The sequence below is a fragment of the Balaenoptera ricei genome, chromosome 9 (genome assembly GCF_028023285.1).
Source record: "Balaenoptera ricei isolate mBalRic1 chromosome 9, mBalRic1.hap2, whole genome shotgun sequence".
Lineage (NCBI taxonomy): Eukaryota > Metazoa > Chordata > Mammalia > Artiodactyla > Balaenopteridae > Balaenoptera > Balaenoptera ricei.
The window spans coordinates 19,193,732-19,213,185 of NC_082647.1; the positions used below are offsets into that span (position 1 = coordinate 19,193,732).

At 41.0% G+C, this 19,454-nt stretch overlaps 1 protein-coding gene across 2 annotated transcripts in view; it reads right to left on the bottom strand.

The window, feature by feature from the left end:
• Positions 1–17,983, bottom strand: part of LRGUK (leucine rich repeats and guanylate kinase domain containing) — a 120,771-nt gene extending 102,788 nt beyond the window's left edge. For both annotated transcript variants that reach the window (XM_059933353.1, XM_059933352.1), the window contains exons 1-3: positions 17,663–17,983; positions 10,108–10,215; positions 7,352–7,433 (exon numbers count right to left, since the gene is read on the bottom strand). In XM_059933353.1, the coding sequence (XP_059789336.1) occupies positions 7,352–7,433; positions 10,108–10,215; positions 17,663–17,983 (511 nt within the window). The remainder of the gene's footprint in view (positions 1–7,351; positions 7,434–10,107; positions 10,216–17,662) is intronic.
• Positions 17,984–19,454: the final 1,471 nt, after the last annotated feature.

The following is a 19,454-nucleotide window of genomic DNA, read 5'->3' on the forward strand; positions in this document are numbered from 1 at the left end:
AAACAATCAAAAAATAAATACAAAGAAAAACTATTAAAAGCAGCAAGGGAAAAACAACAAATAACATACAAAGGAATCCCCATAAGGTTAACAGCTGATCTTTCAGCAGAAATTCTACAAAACAGAAGGGAGTGGCAGGACACATTTAAAGTGATGAAAGGGAAGAACCTACAACCAAGATTACTCTACCCAGCAAGGATCTCGTTCAGATTCGACAGAGAAATTAAAACCTTTACAGACAAGCAAAAGCTAAGACAATTCAGCACCACCAAACCAGCTTTACAACAAATGCTAAAGGACCTTCCCTAGGCAGGAAAGACAAAAGAAGAAAAAGACCTACAGTAACAAACCCAAAACAATTAAGAAAATGGTAATAGGAACATACATATCAATAATTACCTTAAATGTAAATGGATTAAATGCTGCAACCAAAAGACATAGACTGGCTGAATGGATACAAAAACAAGACCCATATATATGCTGTCTACAAGAGACCCACTCCAGACCTAGGGACACAGACAGACTGAAAGTGAGAGGATGGAAAAAGATATTCCATGCAAATGGAAATCAAAAGAAAGCTGGAGTAGCAATTCTCGTATCACACAAAATAGACTTTAAAATAAAGACTATTACAAGACGCAGAGAAGGACCCTACATAATGATCAAGGGATCAATCCAACAAGAAGATATAACAATTGTAAATATTTATGCACCCAACAAAGGAGCACCTCAATACATAAGGAAAATGCTAACAGCCATAAAAGGGGAAATCAACAGTAACACAATCACATTAGGGGACTTTAACACCCCACTTTCACCAATGGACAGATCATCCAAAATGAAAATAAATAAGGAAACACGAGCTTTAAATGACACATTAAACAAGATGGACTTAATTGATATTTATAGGACATTGCATCCAAAAACAACAGAATACACTTTCTTCTCAAGTGCTCATGGAACATTCTCCAGGATAGATATCTTGGGTCACAAATCAAGCCTTGGTAAATTTAAGAAAATGGAAATTGTATCAAGTATCTTTTTCAACCACAACACTATGAGACTAGATATCAATTATAGGAAAAAATCTGTAAAAAATACAAATACATGGAGGCTAAACAATACACTACTTAATAACCAAGAGATCACTGAAGAAATCAAAGAGGAAATAAAAAAATACTTAGAAAGAAATGACAATGAAAACACGATGACCCAAAACCTATGGGATGCAGCAAAAGCAGTTCTAAGAGGGAACTTTACAGCAATACAGTCTTACCTCAAGAAACAAGAAACATCTCAAATAAACAACCTACCCTTACACCTAAAGCAATTAGAGAAAGAAGAACAAAACTCCCCCAAATTTAGCAGAAGGAAAGAAATCATAAAGATCAGATCAGAAATAAATGAAAAAGAAATGAAGGAAACGATAGCAAAGATCAATAAAACTAAAAGCTGGTTCTTTGAGAACATAAACAAAATTGATAAACCATTAGCCAGACTCATAAAGAGAAAAAGGGAGAAGACTCAAATCAATAGAATTAGAAATGAAAAAGGAGAAGTAACAACTGACACTGCAGAAATACAAAGGATCATGAGAGATTACTACAAGCAACTATATGCCAATAAAATGGACAACCTGGAAGAAACGGACACATTCTTAGAGAAGCACAACCTTCTGAGACTGAACCAGGAAGAAATAGAAAATATAAACAGACCAATCACAAACACTGAAATTGAGACTGTGATTAAAAATCTTCCAACAAACAAAAGGCCACGACCAGATGGCTTCACTGGCGAATTCTATCAAACATTTAGAGAAGAGCTAACACCTATCCTTCTCAAACTCTTCCAAAATATAGCAGAGGGAGGAACACTCCCAAACTCATTCTATGAGGTCACTATCACCCTGATACCAAAACCAGACAAAGATATCACAAAGAAAGAAAACTACAGGCCAATATCACTGATGAACACAGATGCAAAAATCCTCAACAAAATACTAGCAAACAAAATCCAACAGCACATTAAAAGCATCATACACCATGATCAAGTGGGGTTTATTCAAGGAATGCAAGGATTCTTCAATATATGCAAATCAATCAATGTGATACATCATATTAACAAACTGAAGGATAAAAACCATATGATCATCTCAAATAGATGCAGAAAAAGCTTTTGACAAAATTCAACACCCATTTATGATAAAAACCCTCCAGAAAGTAGGCATAGAGGGAACTTACCTCAACATAATAAAGGCCATATATGACAAACCCACAGCCAACATCGTTCCCCATGGTGAAAAACTGAAACCATGTCCACTAAGATCAGGAACAAGACAGGTTGCCCACTCTCACCACTATTATTCAACATAAGTTTTGGAAGCTTTAGCCACAGCAATCAGAAAAGAAAAAGAAATAAAAGGAATACAAATCAGAAAAGAAGAAGTAAGACGGTCGCTGTTTGCAGATGACATGATACTATACACAGAGAATCCTAAAGACGCTACCAGAAAACTACTAGAGCTAATCAATGAATTTGGTAAAGTAGCAGGATACAAAATTAATGCACAGAAATCTCTTGCATTCCTATACACCACTGACGAAAAATCTGAAAGAGAAATTAAGCAAACACTGCCATTTACCATTGCAACAAAAAGAATAAAATACCTAGGAATAAACCTACCTAAGGAGACAAAAGACCTGTATGCAGAAAACTATAAGACACTGATGAAAGAAATTAAAGATGATACAAACAGATGGAGAGATATACCATGTTCTTGGATTGGAAGAATCAATATTGTGAAAATAACTATAGTACTCAAAGCAATCTACAGATTCAGTGCAATCCCTATCAAACTACAAATGTCATTTTTCACAGAACTAGAACAAAAAATTTCACAATTTGTATGGAAATACAAAAGACCCCGAATAGCCAAAGCAATCTTGAGAAAGAAAAACGGAGCTGGAGGAATCAGCCTCCCGGACTTCAGATTGTACTACAAAGGTACAGTAATCAAGACAGGATGGTACTGGCACAAAAACAGAAGTATAGATCAATGGAACAGGAGAGAAAGCCCAGAGGTAAACCCACATACGTATGGTCACCTTATTTTTGATAAAGGAGGCAAGAATATACAATGGAGAAAAGTCAGCCTCTTCAATAGGTGGTGCTGGGAAAACTGAACAGCTACATGTAAAAGAATGAAATTAGAACACTCTCTAACACCATACACAAAAATAAACTCAAAATGGATTAAAGACCTAAATGTAAGGCCAGACACTATAAAACTCTTAGAGGAAACATAGGCAGAACACTCTGTGACATAAATCACAGCAAGATCCTTTTTGACCCACCTCCTAGAGAAATGGAAATAAAAATAAAAATAAACAAATGGGACCTAATGAAACTTAAAAGCTTTTGCACAGCAAAGGAAACCATAAACAAGACGAAAAGACAACCCTCAGAATGGGAGAAAATATTTGCAAATGAAGCACCTGACAAAGGACTAATCTCCAAAATTTACAAGCAGCTCATGCAGCTCAATATCAAAAAAACAAACAACCCAATCTAAAAATGGGCAGAAGACCTAAACAGACATTTCTCCAAAGAAGATACACAGACAGCCAACAAACACATGAAAGAATGCTCAACATCACTAACCGTTAAAGAAATGCAAATCAAAACTACAATGAGGTATCACCTCACACCAGTCAGAATGGCCATCATCAAAAAATCTACAAAAAATAAATGCTGGAGAGGGTGTGGAGAAAACGGAACCCTCTTGCACTCTTGGTGGGAATGTAAATTGATACAGCTACTATGGAGAACAGTAGGGAGGGTCCTTAAACATCTAAAAATAGAACTACCCTACGACCCAGCAATCCCATTACTGGGCATTTACCCTGAGAAAACCACAATTCAAAAAGAGTCGTGTACCACCATGTTCGTTGCAGCTCTATTTACAATAGCCAGGACGTGGAAGTAACCTAAGTGTCCATCGACAGATGAATGGATAAAGAAGATGTGGTACATATACACAATGGAATATTACTCCGCCCTAAAAAGAAACGAAATTGAGTTATTTGTAGTGAGGTGGATGGACCTAGAGTCTGTCATACAGAGTGAAGTAAGTGAGAAAGAGAAAAACAAATACTGTATGCTAACACATATATATGGAATATATTAAAAAAAAGGGTTATCGAGAACCTAGGGGCAGGACAGGAATAATAATGCAGATGTAGAGAATGGACTTGAGGACATGCGGAGCGGGAAGGGGAAGCTGGGACAAAGTGAGAGAGTGGCATGGACTTATATATACTACCAAATGTAAAACAGATAGCTAGTGGGAAGCAACCGCATAGCACAGGGAGATCAGCTCAGTGCTTTGTGACCACCTAGAGGGGTGGGATAGGGAGGGTGGGAGGGAGACGCAAGAGGGAGGAGATATGGGGATATATGTGTATGTATAGTTGATTCACTTTGTTATAAAGCAGAAACTAACACACCATTGTACCGCAATTATACTCCAATAAAGATATTTAAAAAAAAAAAAATGCCAGCCTTGGAGGAACTAAAGCCTGAGATAATCCTCTTGATAATTAGCCCCTAAATAACTGCATTAGGTGTTTTCAGAAAGACTAAAAATGCCGCAATTCGTTCTTTGTTATAAATTAAATTTTGTTTTAGATGGACTGAATCTTAAATCTTATTAATTATTTGAAGTGATTTAAATTATTGCTGTTATTTTACTTTGATTTTGGGCTGCTTAAAAAGTATGTCTGAGTTTTGCATTATATCCCAAGCCAATATTCTGAACCTAGAATACTAAGTCAAGGACTATTGTGCTAATACTCGCCTCTAATGAAATTATATACATGACATAGAAATAGTGAAGGATTACATTGCTTTGTTCTGCGACTTTACAGCAGACGGACTTTGGGACAGCAGGAGGATTAGGGAAAGGCTCAGGAAGAATCACATGACAAGGATTTACAGCCCCGTCTCTACCTGTAACTTGCTTCTCCACCCGTCTTTTAACTCTAGATCACACAACCAGCGATCAAAGCCCCTCAGAAGATGGCCTCTGGAGGAGAACAGAGCCTCCACACCTGAAGCCCAGCAAAGTGCTTCTACCCTTCACCAGGTGATAAAGTCACCCCCAGGCCAGGAGAAGGAAGCACAGCTCAGTACTGGGGCCCTGCCCTGGAGTAGGTAGAGCCAGAAAGGTGAGGGCCCCCTGACCCCACCCCCCCAACAACTTTCCTTCTCAGGGTCGTGGAAGCCAGAAGATCTCTACCAATTTCTACTTTATTTCTCTGGTCTAAATCACAGCCTTCTTTAGCCTGTCTTTTTTATGAAATTGTTCTAGGAGGGACAGAACACTGAGACATCAACACTTTGGTGGGAATTCATGAGCAAATCCAGAAAGGCTGCCTGTGAGAGGGAAAGCTAAGAAGAAACTGTAATTGCTTTACAAGTTTTGCCTATTTGTCCCATCTGAGCTCAGCTCCATATCTGTCAACGGTGATCTCAACCCTCTTAATTTCCACGGGCCCCCATATCCCCTTGGAGCTGATCTTTCTGTGGGCAGGTAAGTGCTGTACCATGGAGCTCTGTCTTGAAGCAAAAGCAGCAGCTACCACTTGGATGGTGAGTACATTTCACGCTTTGTAGATGCTCAATGCTTTCGAATCACTTTGATAGGAAAAATTCACCTTCGGGGTTGCTGGGCTTCTAACTCTCCCTACTCAGTGTAGTGACCTCCTTGTCCACCAGATGGCAGGAGCTCCTCATGTCTACAACTGTGGTTCTCAAAGTGTGGTCGTGTACAGGCTTCCAGGGAAACTAACCAGAAATGCAAATTTTCAAGTCCCACCCCAGATCTACTGAATCAGAAAGTCTGAGGGTGGGGCACAGGCATCTATGTTTTAACAGGTCCCCTCCAGGTGATTCTGATGCAAGTTGAAATCTGGTCCATATCAGGTCATCAATAAAGCTGTTCTCTTGAAAAGAAAAATATATACTGTGCCTTACACACAATAAGTTCTCGAACACTTGATGAGTTAATAAAGGGGGACATAAAAGATTGAAGGAGACTGATCTGAAGAGGAAAGCTTCATTTGCTACCGGGGACTGCTTGCTCAAGGGGCAAGGGTATGAAGCCACATCTCTTTCCCCTTCGCCGAGCACAAAAGATTGCTGGAGTCTCCCCAACCCCGCAATCCCTTAACCAGTAAATGAAACCAATCTTGGAGGTATGGGGTGTGGGGAGAGTGCCTGCGAGTAACACTAAACATTCTTTCTGATGATAACATATCTGGCATTTGCTTTAAATAACCCTGGGAAGGATGGATGAAGCAAGATGGGCCATGGGCCGATAATTGTTGAACCTGAATATTCATTACAAACCTCTCTACTTGTGCACGTTTGTAATTTTCCATAAAAAAGTTTTATGAAACTAGAAAAAAATTAATAAAAAGCCTTTCAAAACAGTAGCATTTGAAGAATTAAAATATGCTAGAATGCTTCTTAGCCATTGAAAAGAGTGAATTTTAATTATTGCAGTCAGATGGGAGGAAGAAATCAGAAAATGAATCAGAGAAGACCATATCAGCAACACTTAATCGTCTTAAAAAAAAGCTAAAGTGAACAGAAAGGTGATCAATGAAGAAAGAAGCAGGTCAGAAATTTCAAATAGGGTCAGAAAATTAGAAACAAGGATCAAGCTTTGAAGAAAATGTGACTAATTTCATTCAATGTGAGCAAGGTATCACAACAGATACCTTATATGGAACTACAAATGGCGGAGTTAGACTTGTAAGAACCCACTAACTATATGGAGACAGCAAAGAGAGGGGGAAAAAATAAATTTCTGAATCCCTCGTGTTCAAATAAGAACAGAAGTAGCTAGCCAGGATTAAGATGTAGATGCAAATGCAAAATAAAGAAAAGCATCCATTAAAGGGGGAAAAAAGAACTAGTTCATCTACACTGAATAAACTAAAAGAGGGAAGGAAATGGGAATCAGCAAACATTCAGGAGGCATTAAAGAAGTAATGATCCATCTCTTGAAAGGAAAAAGCAAAGCAAACATTCCATCTGACGCTCTTTAATATCACTGAGTGGGTCTCAACCATCGCATAATGTAGCATGTTTGCTGACCTCTGCCTTTTTCTTTTCTCATCAGTTATAGGTGCTTTTTTTCCATGGAAGACAGAGGATCAATGTGTAAAGTGATCCACAATAGCACTTATATCAAGTTTGGTAGTATTAAAGTATATTACATTCTGCAAAGCTTAAATTTTGAAATAATTCAGCAATCCACTGACTTACTAGAATGACAATTACATACCTTCAATTTTATTTACTGAAAGATCCAACTTCTGCAGGTGAATGTATCCACAGAGGATGCTAATGTCAATTAAATCAAGATCCTGAGAAAATAAAAGGTAAAAGATTTAATGTTGCTTTAACAGATGAGTACTCAGGCTTCTCACAACATCTGGAAATAGAAGTTGACAGAAAGAAATCCAGAATTTCCTTTGAAAGTACAGTAGAAGTGAGAGAATAAAATCTGAAGCCTACTACCAATAGGGTCTCAAAACAGACTACAAACCCCATCAACAAAGGCATTCTTCTGAAGGAAACAATAGCTTGGAAAATTAGTGTTGTTAGCAAGAACATATACAACATGAAAAGGCAAATTAAAGCAGTGTTCACGAACACCTTTAGAGCAGAGTTTTATATTTTAAAAAAACCACACACATAAAAGCAATAAAGCCAAAGTCTTTATCTAGTAGAAGAAAAGAAAAAGCAAATGCCTAGAATTCAAATGAAATGTTAGAAGAGTTCACACCTAATCGAGTGATCATTAATAACAATACTTCTTACACTTCCTCAGGCTTCAAAGCTCTCTCCCAATAATCTCATCTGATCAAACAAACCTGTGAGATCTGTAGGGCAGATTATCCCCAGTGTAGGGATGAGGAATGTGAGGTACAAAGAGGTACGTAAATAGCCTAAAATCACTTAGCAAGTTAGCAATACAAAAGCAGCTCCAAGTCTCCTGAATCTTTGTCCGAGATCCCTTCCATGAAATCTTGCATCTAGTGAACATCACGAGGGGTTGGAGGGGAATTTGGCCCCTTGGAACAAAGACTCATGTCACTGGTTTATGTTGTGATGTCAGAGTCAGAAAAAGTCAACTAATAAAGTGTCATGATAAGCAAGTTCTCAAATATAAGAATGATAAGAATTTTAATAAAGACCTCTAGAACAGTAATAAGTAAATTACTGATGACCTACTACACACAAGGCATTAAGCTTGGCATGATGAGAAACACGTACAATGTTGGACTAGAGCTATATTTTGCCTTTAAGAAACTTACGACTTTGGGTAGGAGAGAAACTGTGTACACAAGTAGTTAGAGAAAGTTAAAAAATTATGTGTAACATAAGTAAGACATAAGGCAGGAAAAATCACTAACCTGGCCAACCCTAAGAAAGTGTATGCAGTAAGACAGGCTATTAGGGCAAATTAATTCAACATGTAATATCTCAAATGTAAGGAGGTCAGTGGCAAAGTAAGAAGCTTCGGTCCATCTAGCTGAAATAAGATTTAAAGGACTGTGCTTTTTTGTAGATCAATTTAAGGCGTAGCACTACGTATATACGTAGAGTATTGATTGAAAAGGACTTGTCTGCAGATGTACCGCTACTGGAATTATCTTCCATTCCAAAGCCTCACATGGTGCAAGGCACACGAGGTGCTCCCTGTACATTACTGCCTGCCTGGCCGAGTCATCCATAAAATGCTGTAAAGTGAAAATTAGTAAAAGATTAGAGCCTTCGTATGCTGTTCTCAAAGGACATGCCATGAAACCAGCATGGGTAAAAAGGGCTTAACATTTTTTGGACAGTTTACTAGTTCAAATCCAAGATAAAACAGCCTTGCTATGAATTATATATGCTTGAGGCAAATTAAGGTGCTGTAGCAAAATTTCAGTGTGCTTTTTTTTTTTTTTTTTTTTTTTTTTTTTTTTTTTTTTTTTTTAATAGCTACTTTATTTATTTATTTATTTTTGGCTGTGTTCGGTCTTCGGTTCGTGCGCGGGCTTTCTCCATTTGCGGCAAGCGGGGGCCACTCTTCATCGCGGTGCGGGGACCGCTCTTCATCGCGGTGCGCGGGCCTTTCACTATCGCGGCCCCTCCCGCTGCGGGGCACAGGCTCCAGACGCGCAGGCTCAGTAGTTGTGGCTCACGGGCCCAGCTACTCCGTGGCATGTGGGATCTTCCCAGACCAGGGCTCGAACCCGTGTCCCCTGCATTAGCAGGCAGATTCTCAACCACTGCGCCACCAGGGAAGCCCTCAGTGTGCTTTTTATACCTACATATCTGCATTTACTCTGTGGACCTCCAAGGAGTAGTTAGTGCTTTACAATACAAGAAAGCAAAAAAAAAAAAAAAAAAAAAAATTATTTTCCTAGGACTATAAAGAAACAAAATGAGGAAAGAAGCTGAAATACTCTTGAGTACTCTGCTCTTACAGCTTCTCTTATGATAAATTTAGAGTCAAGATTCTGTGCTGGTATCGAAATCTTGAAAATTGATGAATAACAACGCATTTTTATCTTTCATAATAGGTACCTTTTAGAAAGTGAGCTATAGCTCACAGCTACTGATTTCTTGACATACTTAGGGGGAAAAAAGTCAATACAAAAATATTTTGTTCCCTTGGATTCAGATATAAATTGTAGTCCTGGCACTGATCAGAAAGAAAATTCTTAGAGTTTTTGATTGGTTTTACAGAATCAAATTCAACCTCCTGGAAGGAAAGCATTGATTACTATAAAACAGACTGCTTAAGATGAAAGAAATAGACTGTGAAGGAAATGAAAACAAAGGAACTTGGCGGGGGGCAAGGGGGCTGATTATTGGACTGGCCAGGGCTCTTTGATGTCAAACATAAATAACTCATCGCTATTCTCCATCACATGCAAGACTTCGAGATTTGGGGGCCACCAAAAAAGCTATGAGTACCAGAGAAAACGGATGTGGTCCCACCAGTGTCAAGATGTAGCCAGCCAATAGTGACCTTCTCATACTCACTGATAAAGTCAGACTGAGGTAGACCTGCTCAGTCCCAGAGCCTGAGCGCCCCAGTTCGTAGAGTTTCTCAGCCACGACCTCCTCTCTCAGGACCCCATCAAATTCTCCCTGCAAAAAAACCAGAGAGGTGGACAAAGAAAGGACTTCATTAGAAAATAAGTTAATCCACCTCATCATATCCAGCACTTATTTACTATATTACATATCTGGGAGCTGAGCCTTCCAAAATTTACCGGCCCCAAAGAAAACTGTGTTGTTGGGACTTCCCTGGTGGCACAGTGGTTAAGAATCCGCCTGCCAATGCAGGGGACACAGGTTCAATCCCTGGTCCAGGAAGATCACACATGCCGCAGAGCAACTAAGCCCATGCGCCACAACTACTGAGCCTGTGCTCTACAGCCTGAGAGCCACAACTACTGAGCCCGCGTGCCACAACTACTGAAGTCCATGTGCCTAGAGCCCGTGCTCCACAACAAGAGAAGCCATTGCAATGAGAAGCCCGTGCACTGCAACGAAGAGTAGCCCCCTCTCGCCGCAACTAGAGAAAGCCTGTGCACAGCAACGAAGACCCAACGCAGCCATAAACAAATAAATAAATAAAGGAAATGGTAATTAAAAAAAAAAACTGTGTTGAAGACCCATACATATTACATATGATTAAGAAAATATCGATCAAATCAATGTATTGCTGCTGAACTTGCAGGTGGTTGCTTGTATTAGGTATTCAAAGCAGAATTAACACAGTAGCAGTAGAAGTGTCAATATTAGTGATGACAGCTACGTTGATTTAGTGCTTCTATTCTGGGCACTGTGCTAAGAGCTCTCAATGGGTCCACTCCTTTAATCCTCCTGACAATCCTGAGGGAGGCACGATTAGCTCCATTTTACAAATGAAGAAACTAAGGCTCACAGAAGTTAACTTGCCTGAAACCACATAGCTAGTATGTGACAGAGCCAGAATACAAATCCGAATCTGTCTGACTCCAGGGCAGTTCTAACCACTACACTTGACTGCTTGTCCACAACCCAAAGGATGGTTACATCAAATTAAGGCAATTACTTCTCTACATCTGGTATTCTTGATGGAGAAAACAGGTTCTCAGTTCACTTTGTACTGGTTAATTTTGCTGGATTCATACCATTTACAAGATTAATTAAAAGTGTAATATCATTTGTAGAAGGAGGTTGGCCCTTAGTGTATAGATACCATGGATCAGTGGTGGCCCAGCACACCCCTCCCCCAATAATGACAGATAGAACAGGTAATAGATGGACTAGTGTTGCGTTTGTGCTGCCTTCAGCTCCATAACGACCAACACATTAACGTCAGCATGAGGACACAAAATACAAGTAACCACATCAGTCGCGCCAATATTACTAACCAATGGAACTGGTATACGGACTATGATGGCAAAAAGGCTTGTGCTACTGTAAAGAGTTTTCTTTCCTCCCCAATTTCCACTACCCCAGAGAAGCAAATATCACTCACACGGAGATCCTGCACAGCTGGTTTGAACCCGAGATCTGCCATTTTGGATATATGACTTTGGGAGATAAAGTTTTCTCTGAGACTCATAATTTTTCATCTATAAATAGGATATGTTATTACTTTTTCTTAATGTTTTGGAGAGAATGAAAAATAATTGTGAACATAAAGCTCTTAGCGTGGTGCCTAGAACACAGCAAGTGTCCCCAGTAAATGGCAGCTGTTAGCACAAATTGGTGAATTCAGAAATTCCACATCTTAATGTTTCATTCGTCCATACCAATCAACCTGTTCACAAAATGGGGGAAAGAGATCTACTTTTCTAAACAAAGTTGGAATTTTTTATAGTAGGCCTAGGAAGGCATAGAGGTGAGAGAGTGTTACCTTCCCTCCCAAACTTTCCATGTGGCCCACCCCCTCCATTTCCTGGAAACAAGAAACTACAGAATCCCTTATTTACAACAGGTGGACATCTGTTTTTCAACACAGCCATTGATACAGAGACGGGACACACTGTCAGCACTGTCGCAAACCCCCAAGGCAAGACTCCTCACGGCCACCCCCTCACGCATCCTTTGAGGTTCCTGCCATTTGTCAGTGTCATGTCTCTCCCTTCTGGTCTTTGGTCATCTTCGGACCTTGACCAGCCCTATCTGTATCTTGGGTGGTTTCAGAATCCCTAAGGAGGGCCACTCAACACCCCGACCACTCCAAGTACATGCACACATACATGCTCCTTTATTTTCTCAACTCCAGACACCTTAAAATTGATCTCTAGCCAACTTCAGCCACTCACTCCCCTGGGCATGCCCTGGACTTAGTCATCATGCTAAACTGCTCCACCCTAGAAACCTCAGACCTCAAGTCTTCCATTGTTCTCGGCTCCCACAACTGCCCATCCTTCAATCTTTCCAACACCTACTGAACTTGGTCTCTGACCACAACAAAATCTCTGGTCTGTTCATCCTTCCCTTTACCTCTGAGTCTATCTGTCCCCTCCTGACTATACTTCCTTCTCTACTGGGCCTCCCATGGGCAATTTCAATGTCTCTCTACCCTCAAGTCTCTGACTCCTTGGCCCCTGACTGCAACTGCCCCATGTGTACCCAAACCTGAATCAACTTCACGCTCAACTGCTGCGTTGAGGCAGAGATTATGTCATGTTCGTCATCCACTTGGGATAAAAATCTTTCCAGCATACCAAGCACAGGTCAGCCAAGTACACAAACTATTTCAGGAGTTTGATAAACTACAATAGAGGTAGGCGGGGTGCTTTCACTAGGAGCAGGGCACCCATTTTATGGCCATTTTAGTGGGGAGTAGGGGGTTAGCAAAGACTTCCTCGGTGAGAGAACCATTGAAACCCAAAGTTGTGAGTTATTCTGGCAAAGGGGAAGAAAGGGCAGAAGAGGGCCAAGAGGGTATTGCAGGTACAAGGGGCAACATGTACAAAATCCCAAAGGCAAAGGCGAGTATAGCCCATTGGGGAAACTACAAAGAGTTCAAATAGCGAAAGTGTAAGGTGGGGAGGAGGAATACAGTACCTAATACATGTTTGGTGCTAAAACACGGGCTGAATGAATAACAAGACTACTCCTCCCCCTGAGGTGCTGAGTGGGCGGGAAAGGCCCACAAGTGTGCCTTCCGGTGCCAAGTTCAAGTCAGCTTTAAGCTGGGCCTCAGCGCTATGGTGCTATTATGGTCCCCTTCTTCCTCAGCTGCCTTTCAAGTCCCCACCTTGCTGGTGAGATCTCCAGCTCTCTCCTCAAGCTGCCAGGCGCCTCCACTCCTTTGTCCTCACTCTCAGCAGGGGGCCCTCTCAGTCCTTCTCTTCCACTTCCGAGGCAAAGTACGAATGATCAGACATCAGCCCCTCCACATCCTGCACCTGTCCTGATGCTTCTTGCTGGGGTCTCAGAGGAGGTCGGCTCCTTCTCCACACTCAGGGTCCAGCACCCTCTGTTTCCCCAGAGACCGTGTTCAGGGACCATCAATGTTGCCCTCTTTTGCCTGTGGTTTCAACCGGTCACTCTCCACTGTCATTCTCCAAGCTGTCACTTCTCCAGCTCTACGAGCACGTGAGTCCCTTCTGTCCTACAAGGGCTCTCTTCAGTCCTGCATGTTCCTTTAGCTATAGCTATAGTTTTCCTTAATAGCCAAGCTAGTTTCCCCCTTGTTCACCTCCCATTCACGCCTCAACTTGCTTCACTTAGGTCGCTGCCTTCACATCACAAAATCCACATGGGCCAAGGTCTCCAATGACTGTCAGATAGGCAAAGCTAATGAACCCTTCTTTTTTTTTTTTTAAGAAATATTTATTTGAGGCTTAATAATTTGTTGGGTTTATTTTATTTTTTTAAAGATTTTTTTTTTTCTGATGTGGACCATTTTTAAAGTCTTTATTGAATTTGTTACAATATTGCTTCTGTTTTGGTTTTTTGGCCACGAGGCATGTGGGATCTTAGCTCCCTGACCAGGGATGGAACCCGCACCCCCTGTATTGGAAGGCGAAGTCTTAACCACTGGACCACCAGGGAAGTCCCTAATGAGCCCTTTTTGGGCCTCTTCCCACTTAACCTCTTGGTGGCATAACCCACTCCAATGTTCTCAACACCTTTTCTTGCCCTGGCTTCCCTCCCGTTCAGCTCTCTTCCTTCTCCTTTTTCTCTTATCAGTCTTATCCAGTTTCTTCCCCTGAATCCTCTTCATCTGCCTGCCTCTGAAATACCTGTACCCCCAGGGTTTTTTTGTTGGCCCTCTCCTTCTCTTCTTTCTTCTCTTCCTGGATGATCTCACAGACTCCAATGCTGATGATTTCCAGGTCTCTGACCCTGAGCCCTCCTCTCCTGATTTCCAGAGGCCTACGATTCACATACCCAACTCCTGAATGCACAGCTCCACCTGTCCCTGTTTCCCACGTGGTTAGTGGCCCTAATATGCCCCCCGGAACACACCACAGACCTAGCAGTCACCCTAGACTTCCAATATTCAATGAGTAAGTGTTTAATCTTAAATATTTTAAATACGTATTTCTCTCTAGCTTCCTTTCCATTCCCATTGACTTCATCCAGACTCCTGTCTCTTCCCCATAGATATTGCTCCTCTGTGCACTGATCTCCCTGCCTCCAGGCTTACCATCTTCTTATCTAACCTCCCTCGGCCACAAGAGCAGCTCCCTGCTGCTTAGAGTCAAGTCCACAGTCCCTACAACAGCACAGAGCTCTCCACAATCTGGCCCCCACCTCATCTGCCTTTCTGCTCTCATCTATAACCCACCACTTGGAAAAGCTGCCGTCTGCCTGCCCACATACCACCTCTGCACCCAAGTAAGGGTTTACTTCCCTTCAAGTCTTCCGCCATCCCTGCAACCCGGCTCTCATCTGTACACAGCTCTTCATAGGATGAACGCTCACTCTTATCTCACCTTGAGAGCTGGGACCATGTATGTCCTCTGTCACACTCTCATCTTTTTCTATCATTACTGTAGCTATTATGTATTACATCTGTAAGTTTTTGAGAGCCTGCACTGTATCAGACACTATGTTAAGAACTTTAACATAGACTTTCCCATTAAATTTGATGTTCATAACTATCCAATGAGCAGGCATTATTATCCACATAAAGTTACTGGCAAAGAGTGGTTTTCATGCAGCAGAAACATATCACAGGCCCAGACATTTCTTCTGCCCTGTATAGTCAGAGTACTTCCTATATAGTAATCATGTGTGAACGTTTGTTCAATGAAGGCTAAATTAATGAAGTCACTCGATGGGCTGTAGTTAGTAGATAAGAACAGGTAAGTTATTACTTGTATTAGTAACAGTATAAATAATATATTGTGCTAAGTAGTTTACACATAGGATCTCATTAAATTTTCACAGCTCTCCATGAGGTAGATAGTATTATAATTCCTGTAGTGCAGATGAGACACAGAGAGTATGAGTAACTTGCTCAAAATCTCACAACAAAAAAAGGCTTTACACAAATTTTTGAATTCCAAAGGCAATATTCTGAACAGCTGGTCTGCCCTAACTCCCTCAAGTTCATTGAGGCTAATTACATTATAGGCACTTAATAATCATTTTGACCATCATAGCATTATAAATCTTAATCAGGCTAGGATATGGAAAATAAATCACTGAATATAAAAGTCCAAATGTTTCCTCTTAAAACTTTTTGGTTTATTCAGCATATCAAAACATATGAGATACTATAAAAAGGTAAAAGAAAATGTAAGAACACAAAACAAATATTAATTTTAGAATATAAATAGAAGAAATAATAAACTTTTTCCACACAAAAGCCTACAAGCCAAAAAGGATTAACTAGTTCAAGTCAACCCCCTCCCTCTATGGTTTGTTAATGGCATACTGAAGACAGATTAACAATGGTACTAATGAACCCCATAGCTGAAGAACATGCATTAATTAGAATAATAAAGTAATCTGCTGATTCATTTGTTAATTCCTCTGGGGTGGAAGCCATACAAACACCTCAAAGTTGTAAAAACATCGCTACAGTTTTCCAGTAGTCACTGTTAAGCATGGCAAAGTAAATCAACAAAAGATGAACAAAATAAGTATTAATTTTCTGTGGTCCACTTCAAGCAAAACTGACGTGTAACTAGGCCATGTAGAAGGAGGTAGAAGAAGACAAAATGGGGGATGAGGGTGGAAAAAAATGGGCCAAATGTGGAAAGTGAACAAAAGGACATTACAAAAGAAGGGAACCCAAGTGGGGACACAATGTAAGTAGTCAATGGCAGAATCGGAGTAACAGAAGACACTGCAAGTCACAGAGGGGAGAATGAGGAAAAATAAGACAAATGAGGAAAGGAGATGGTGAAAGAGAACAGGCATAACAAGGAGAAACCTGTTTGGCCTCAAGGGGGAAAGAAAGGTGACTAGGAAAAGATGGAATGATGCAGAGGGGATGCCAGAAGAATATCACAGAACAGGATGTTGGAAACTTTCTATTTCTCTGTATTATATCTACTTCTGAAAAGAATTTGAAGCAATTTATACCATGAAGGAGGAGGAAAGGGAAGAGAAAAACCTAATCTAAAGAAAAACTACTGAAATTAAGAAAAATACTGAATTAAGAAAAAAAGTTATGTTTCCTGGCAGGTAAGACAAAGAGGAAAACCTAACAGTTTATCAAAAGAAAGCAAATCAAAAGAGTGGATATATGTATATGTATAACTGATTCACTTTGCTGTATACCTGAAACTAACACAACATTGTAAATCAACTATACTCCAATAAAAATTAAAAAAAAAAAAAAAGCAAATAATGTATTAGAAAGCCAAGAGAAAGAAGTGACATGATGTGAAGTGGAAAGGGATAAGAAGGCAGGCAACGGGCTAAGGAAGGACCAGGATGCTAATAAATGTACGAAGTGGAATTGGGTCATGTTTAGAAGAGGTACTGTAGAAAAGAGGGAATCTGTATTAGTGTGAAAGGCCAAGCTGCCAACGAGGCATTACAGATGGGAATGTTGGGAACATTCCCCACCTCCTGAAATACTCTCACAGTGAGCAGTGTGTGTTGTTTGTATAATGCATCATATACCCCTGGCAGAAGTAATATATAAAAACTTTCAAGTCACTTGGTCTTTGAGGAAGCACTTAGATTATTTCAAAACGGTAATTTTTTTTTTCCTAGAGGAAGGAGGACGAAGGGACTAGAAGTCGGGGAGAGTGTTGGAGTATTTCACAATCATGAGGAAAAGGTGCAGGGGGTGCAGAAGTAGAAGTCTGTCTATTCACAACACTGTCAAGCCATAACTCCCATACAAATAGATAGTTTTCCTCAACGATGCTGTGTAACTTGACTCTTAAGAAATCAAATGTGCTAATGAAAAGTAAAGGATATACTTGAAGATATTTCAGGCAAAGGGTGAGGAAACAGGGTAACAGAAATGGGAAGGAGAGAGGGGGAGTCTCAGAGCAGTAAGGAAGAGGCGTTCCTGGAGGCAAGGAGCCCGAGGAATGGGCTCAGCCGCAGGCTGGTGAGGGGTCCGACCGCTGGAGAAGGAAGTGAGTGGGTAAGGGGTGGGGGGAAGGCACACCTCAAAATTCAGCATTTCGGACTCTGAAGACTCCTCGAACTCCACTTTGCCCTCGCCCTCTCCCTCGCCCTCTTCCTGGTCTTCGTGATCTCCGTCCACGTCCGACTCTTGATAGCAGTGAACGAGCTGCTGGAGTAGGTAGGAGGAGGCTCTGCGGAAAGTATTTTTCGGTCTCTGTCCCATGGGGAAAGGAGACCAGCAAGACTGACGTTCCTTTTCTGAGTGCAGCAGTTTCGACTGGGCTCCAGTTCGTGAACTGCTCACGCCTCCCTGGAGACCGGAAGGCTTCGGCAACTGCGGATCCCTCCCGGAGGTCGCCATCTTGTTTACCGGGGTTGCCTAGGGGACTGACGCCAGGGGAGGAGGCGCCGCAAAGGATTTTGGGGGCTGTAGTCTCCGCCCCTCCCTGCGTCCTCGCTTTCAGCTTGCGCTGCCATTGGTGCACGACTGTGTGTGTGTGTGTGTGTGTGTGTGTGTGTTTCTTTTTAGTCCGTTCAATCGCTGGCTTTTTTTTTTTTGGCTTGTCTTTCTCGTTTTTCACCTTTTTTCTCTGCACCCCCTTTTTTGTGTTCAACTGTTTTCTCTCAACCTCGAGGCGAGGCCCCTCTTAGAGATTTTTCATCCTGTCTTCAGATTATGATGATAGAAATGAATTGGGCTGGTAGGGCCTGATAAAGTCCAGGGAGGATTTGACTGAGCCAAATAATATCTGTTCTAAGCAAATATCAAGTATTTTGGGGGGTGTCCTACTAATAGATACCCTGGGGATCAGATACTTTGTTGAGATCACAGACAAAAATTGCAGTCTAGGAAGAGATGATCTTAAAAGCTCATAGACAAAGGCAGAAAAATCAAGCCAATGAAGAATTCTTTGCAAAGGAACTGCAAGCATCGGGTTATGAATAAAATCTGAACAGAGGACTAGATAAGGATTACTGAGAATTTCTAGCTCAGATTACATTCGCAGACAGAAAGGTGGATTTCATCAGGGAAGTCACAACAACTTAAGATCAAAATGATTAAAATGTTAAAATGATGACCAGAAGGGACTATATGCAGTCTTTTGGAAGAAGATATGAGGATGTGAGGATGTTATGCTAGGACATTCAGAAGAAGATCAAAGAAGACCAGAAGGAATTCAGGAAGAAATCATCGCAGAAGGGATAGAAAGGAAAGGGCATTTGAGAGACAGGAGGTTTAATAACCAAAGCCTCCCAATGGCACTAAATAATAAAAATAGAAGGAAGGGCAAACAGAAGTCAGGTGAATGAACTGTGAAAGAAATCCCACCATAAGCCATACACTTCAAAAAGCACAATATACTTCATCTAGTTAAGAGCAAGTTTGCAGTGGTGGCGCTTTGTGGGAAAGCAAACCATGCAGGCTGTGATGTAAAACACAGGAAATACCCAGATCATTATTATCAGCAATTAAATTACACAACCTATGTAAGAGGGGTCTGTTTCAGGTGCTGGGGATATAAAAGTTAAAGTCTGTATCTCTTTAATCAAGAGATTTGCATTATTGTTGGGGCAGCAGGATATAGAGATTTTCTAAATGAATGAAAAGTACACAGGAGAAAGTAAGTCCCACCTGATCGATTTCTAGTTAATGTTACAGGCCCTCAGGGAGGGACTGAGTTGGAGGCAACATGACCACCACTTTCCCTTTACCACTCTTGGAAAATAGGACTCTCTCCTTGAGGTGGATAAAGCAGGGCCCCAGGCTGGTCCATGGGAGTTGTCCGTTGAGATCAAATCTGTGTCCCAAGACAGGCATGCTCAGAAGCTTC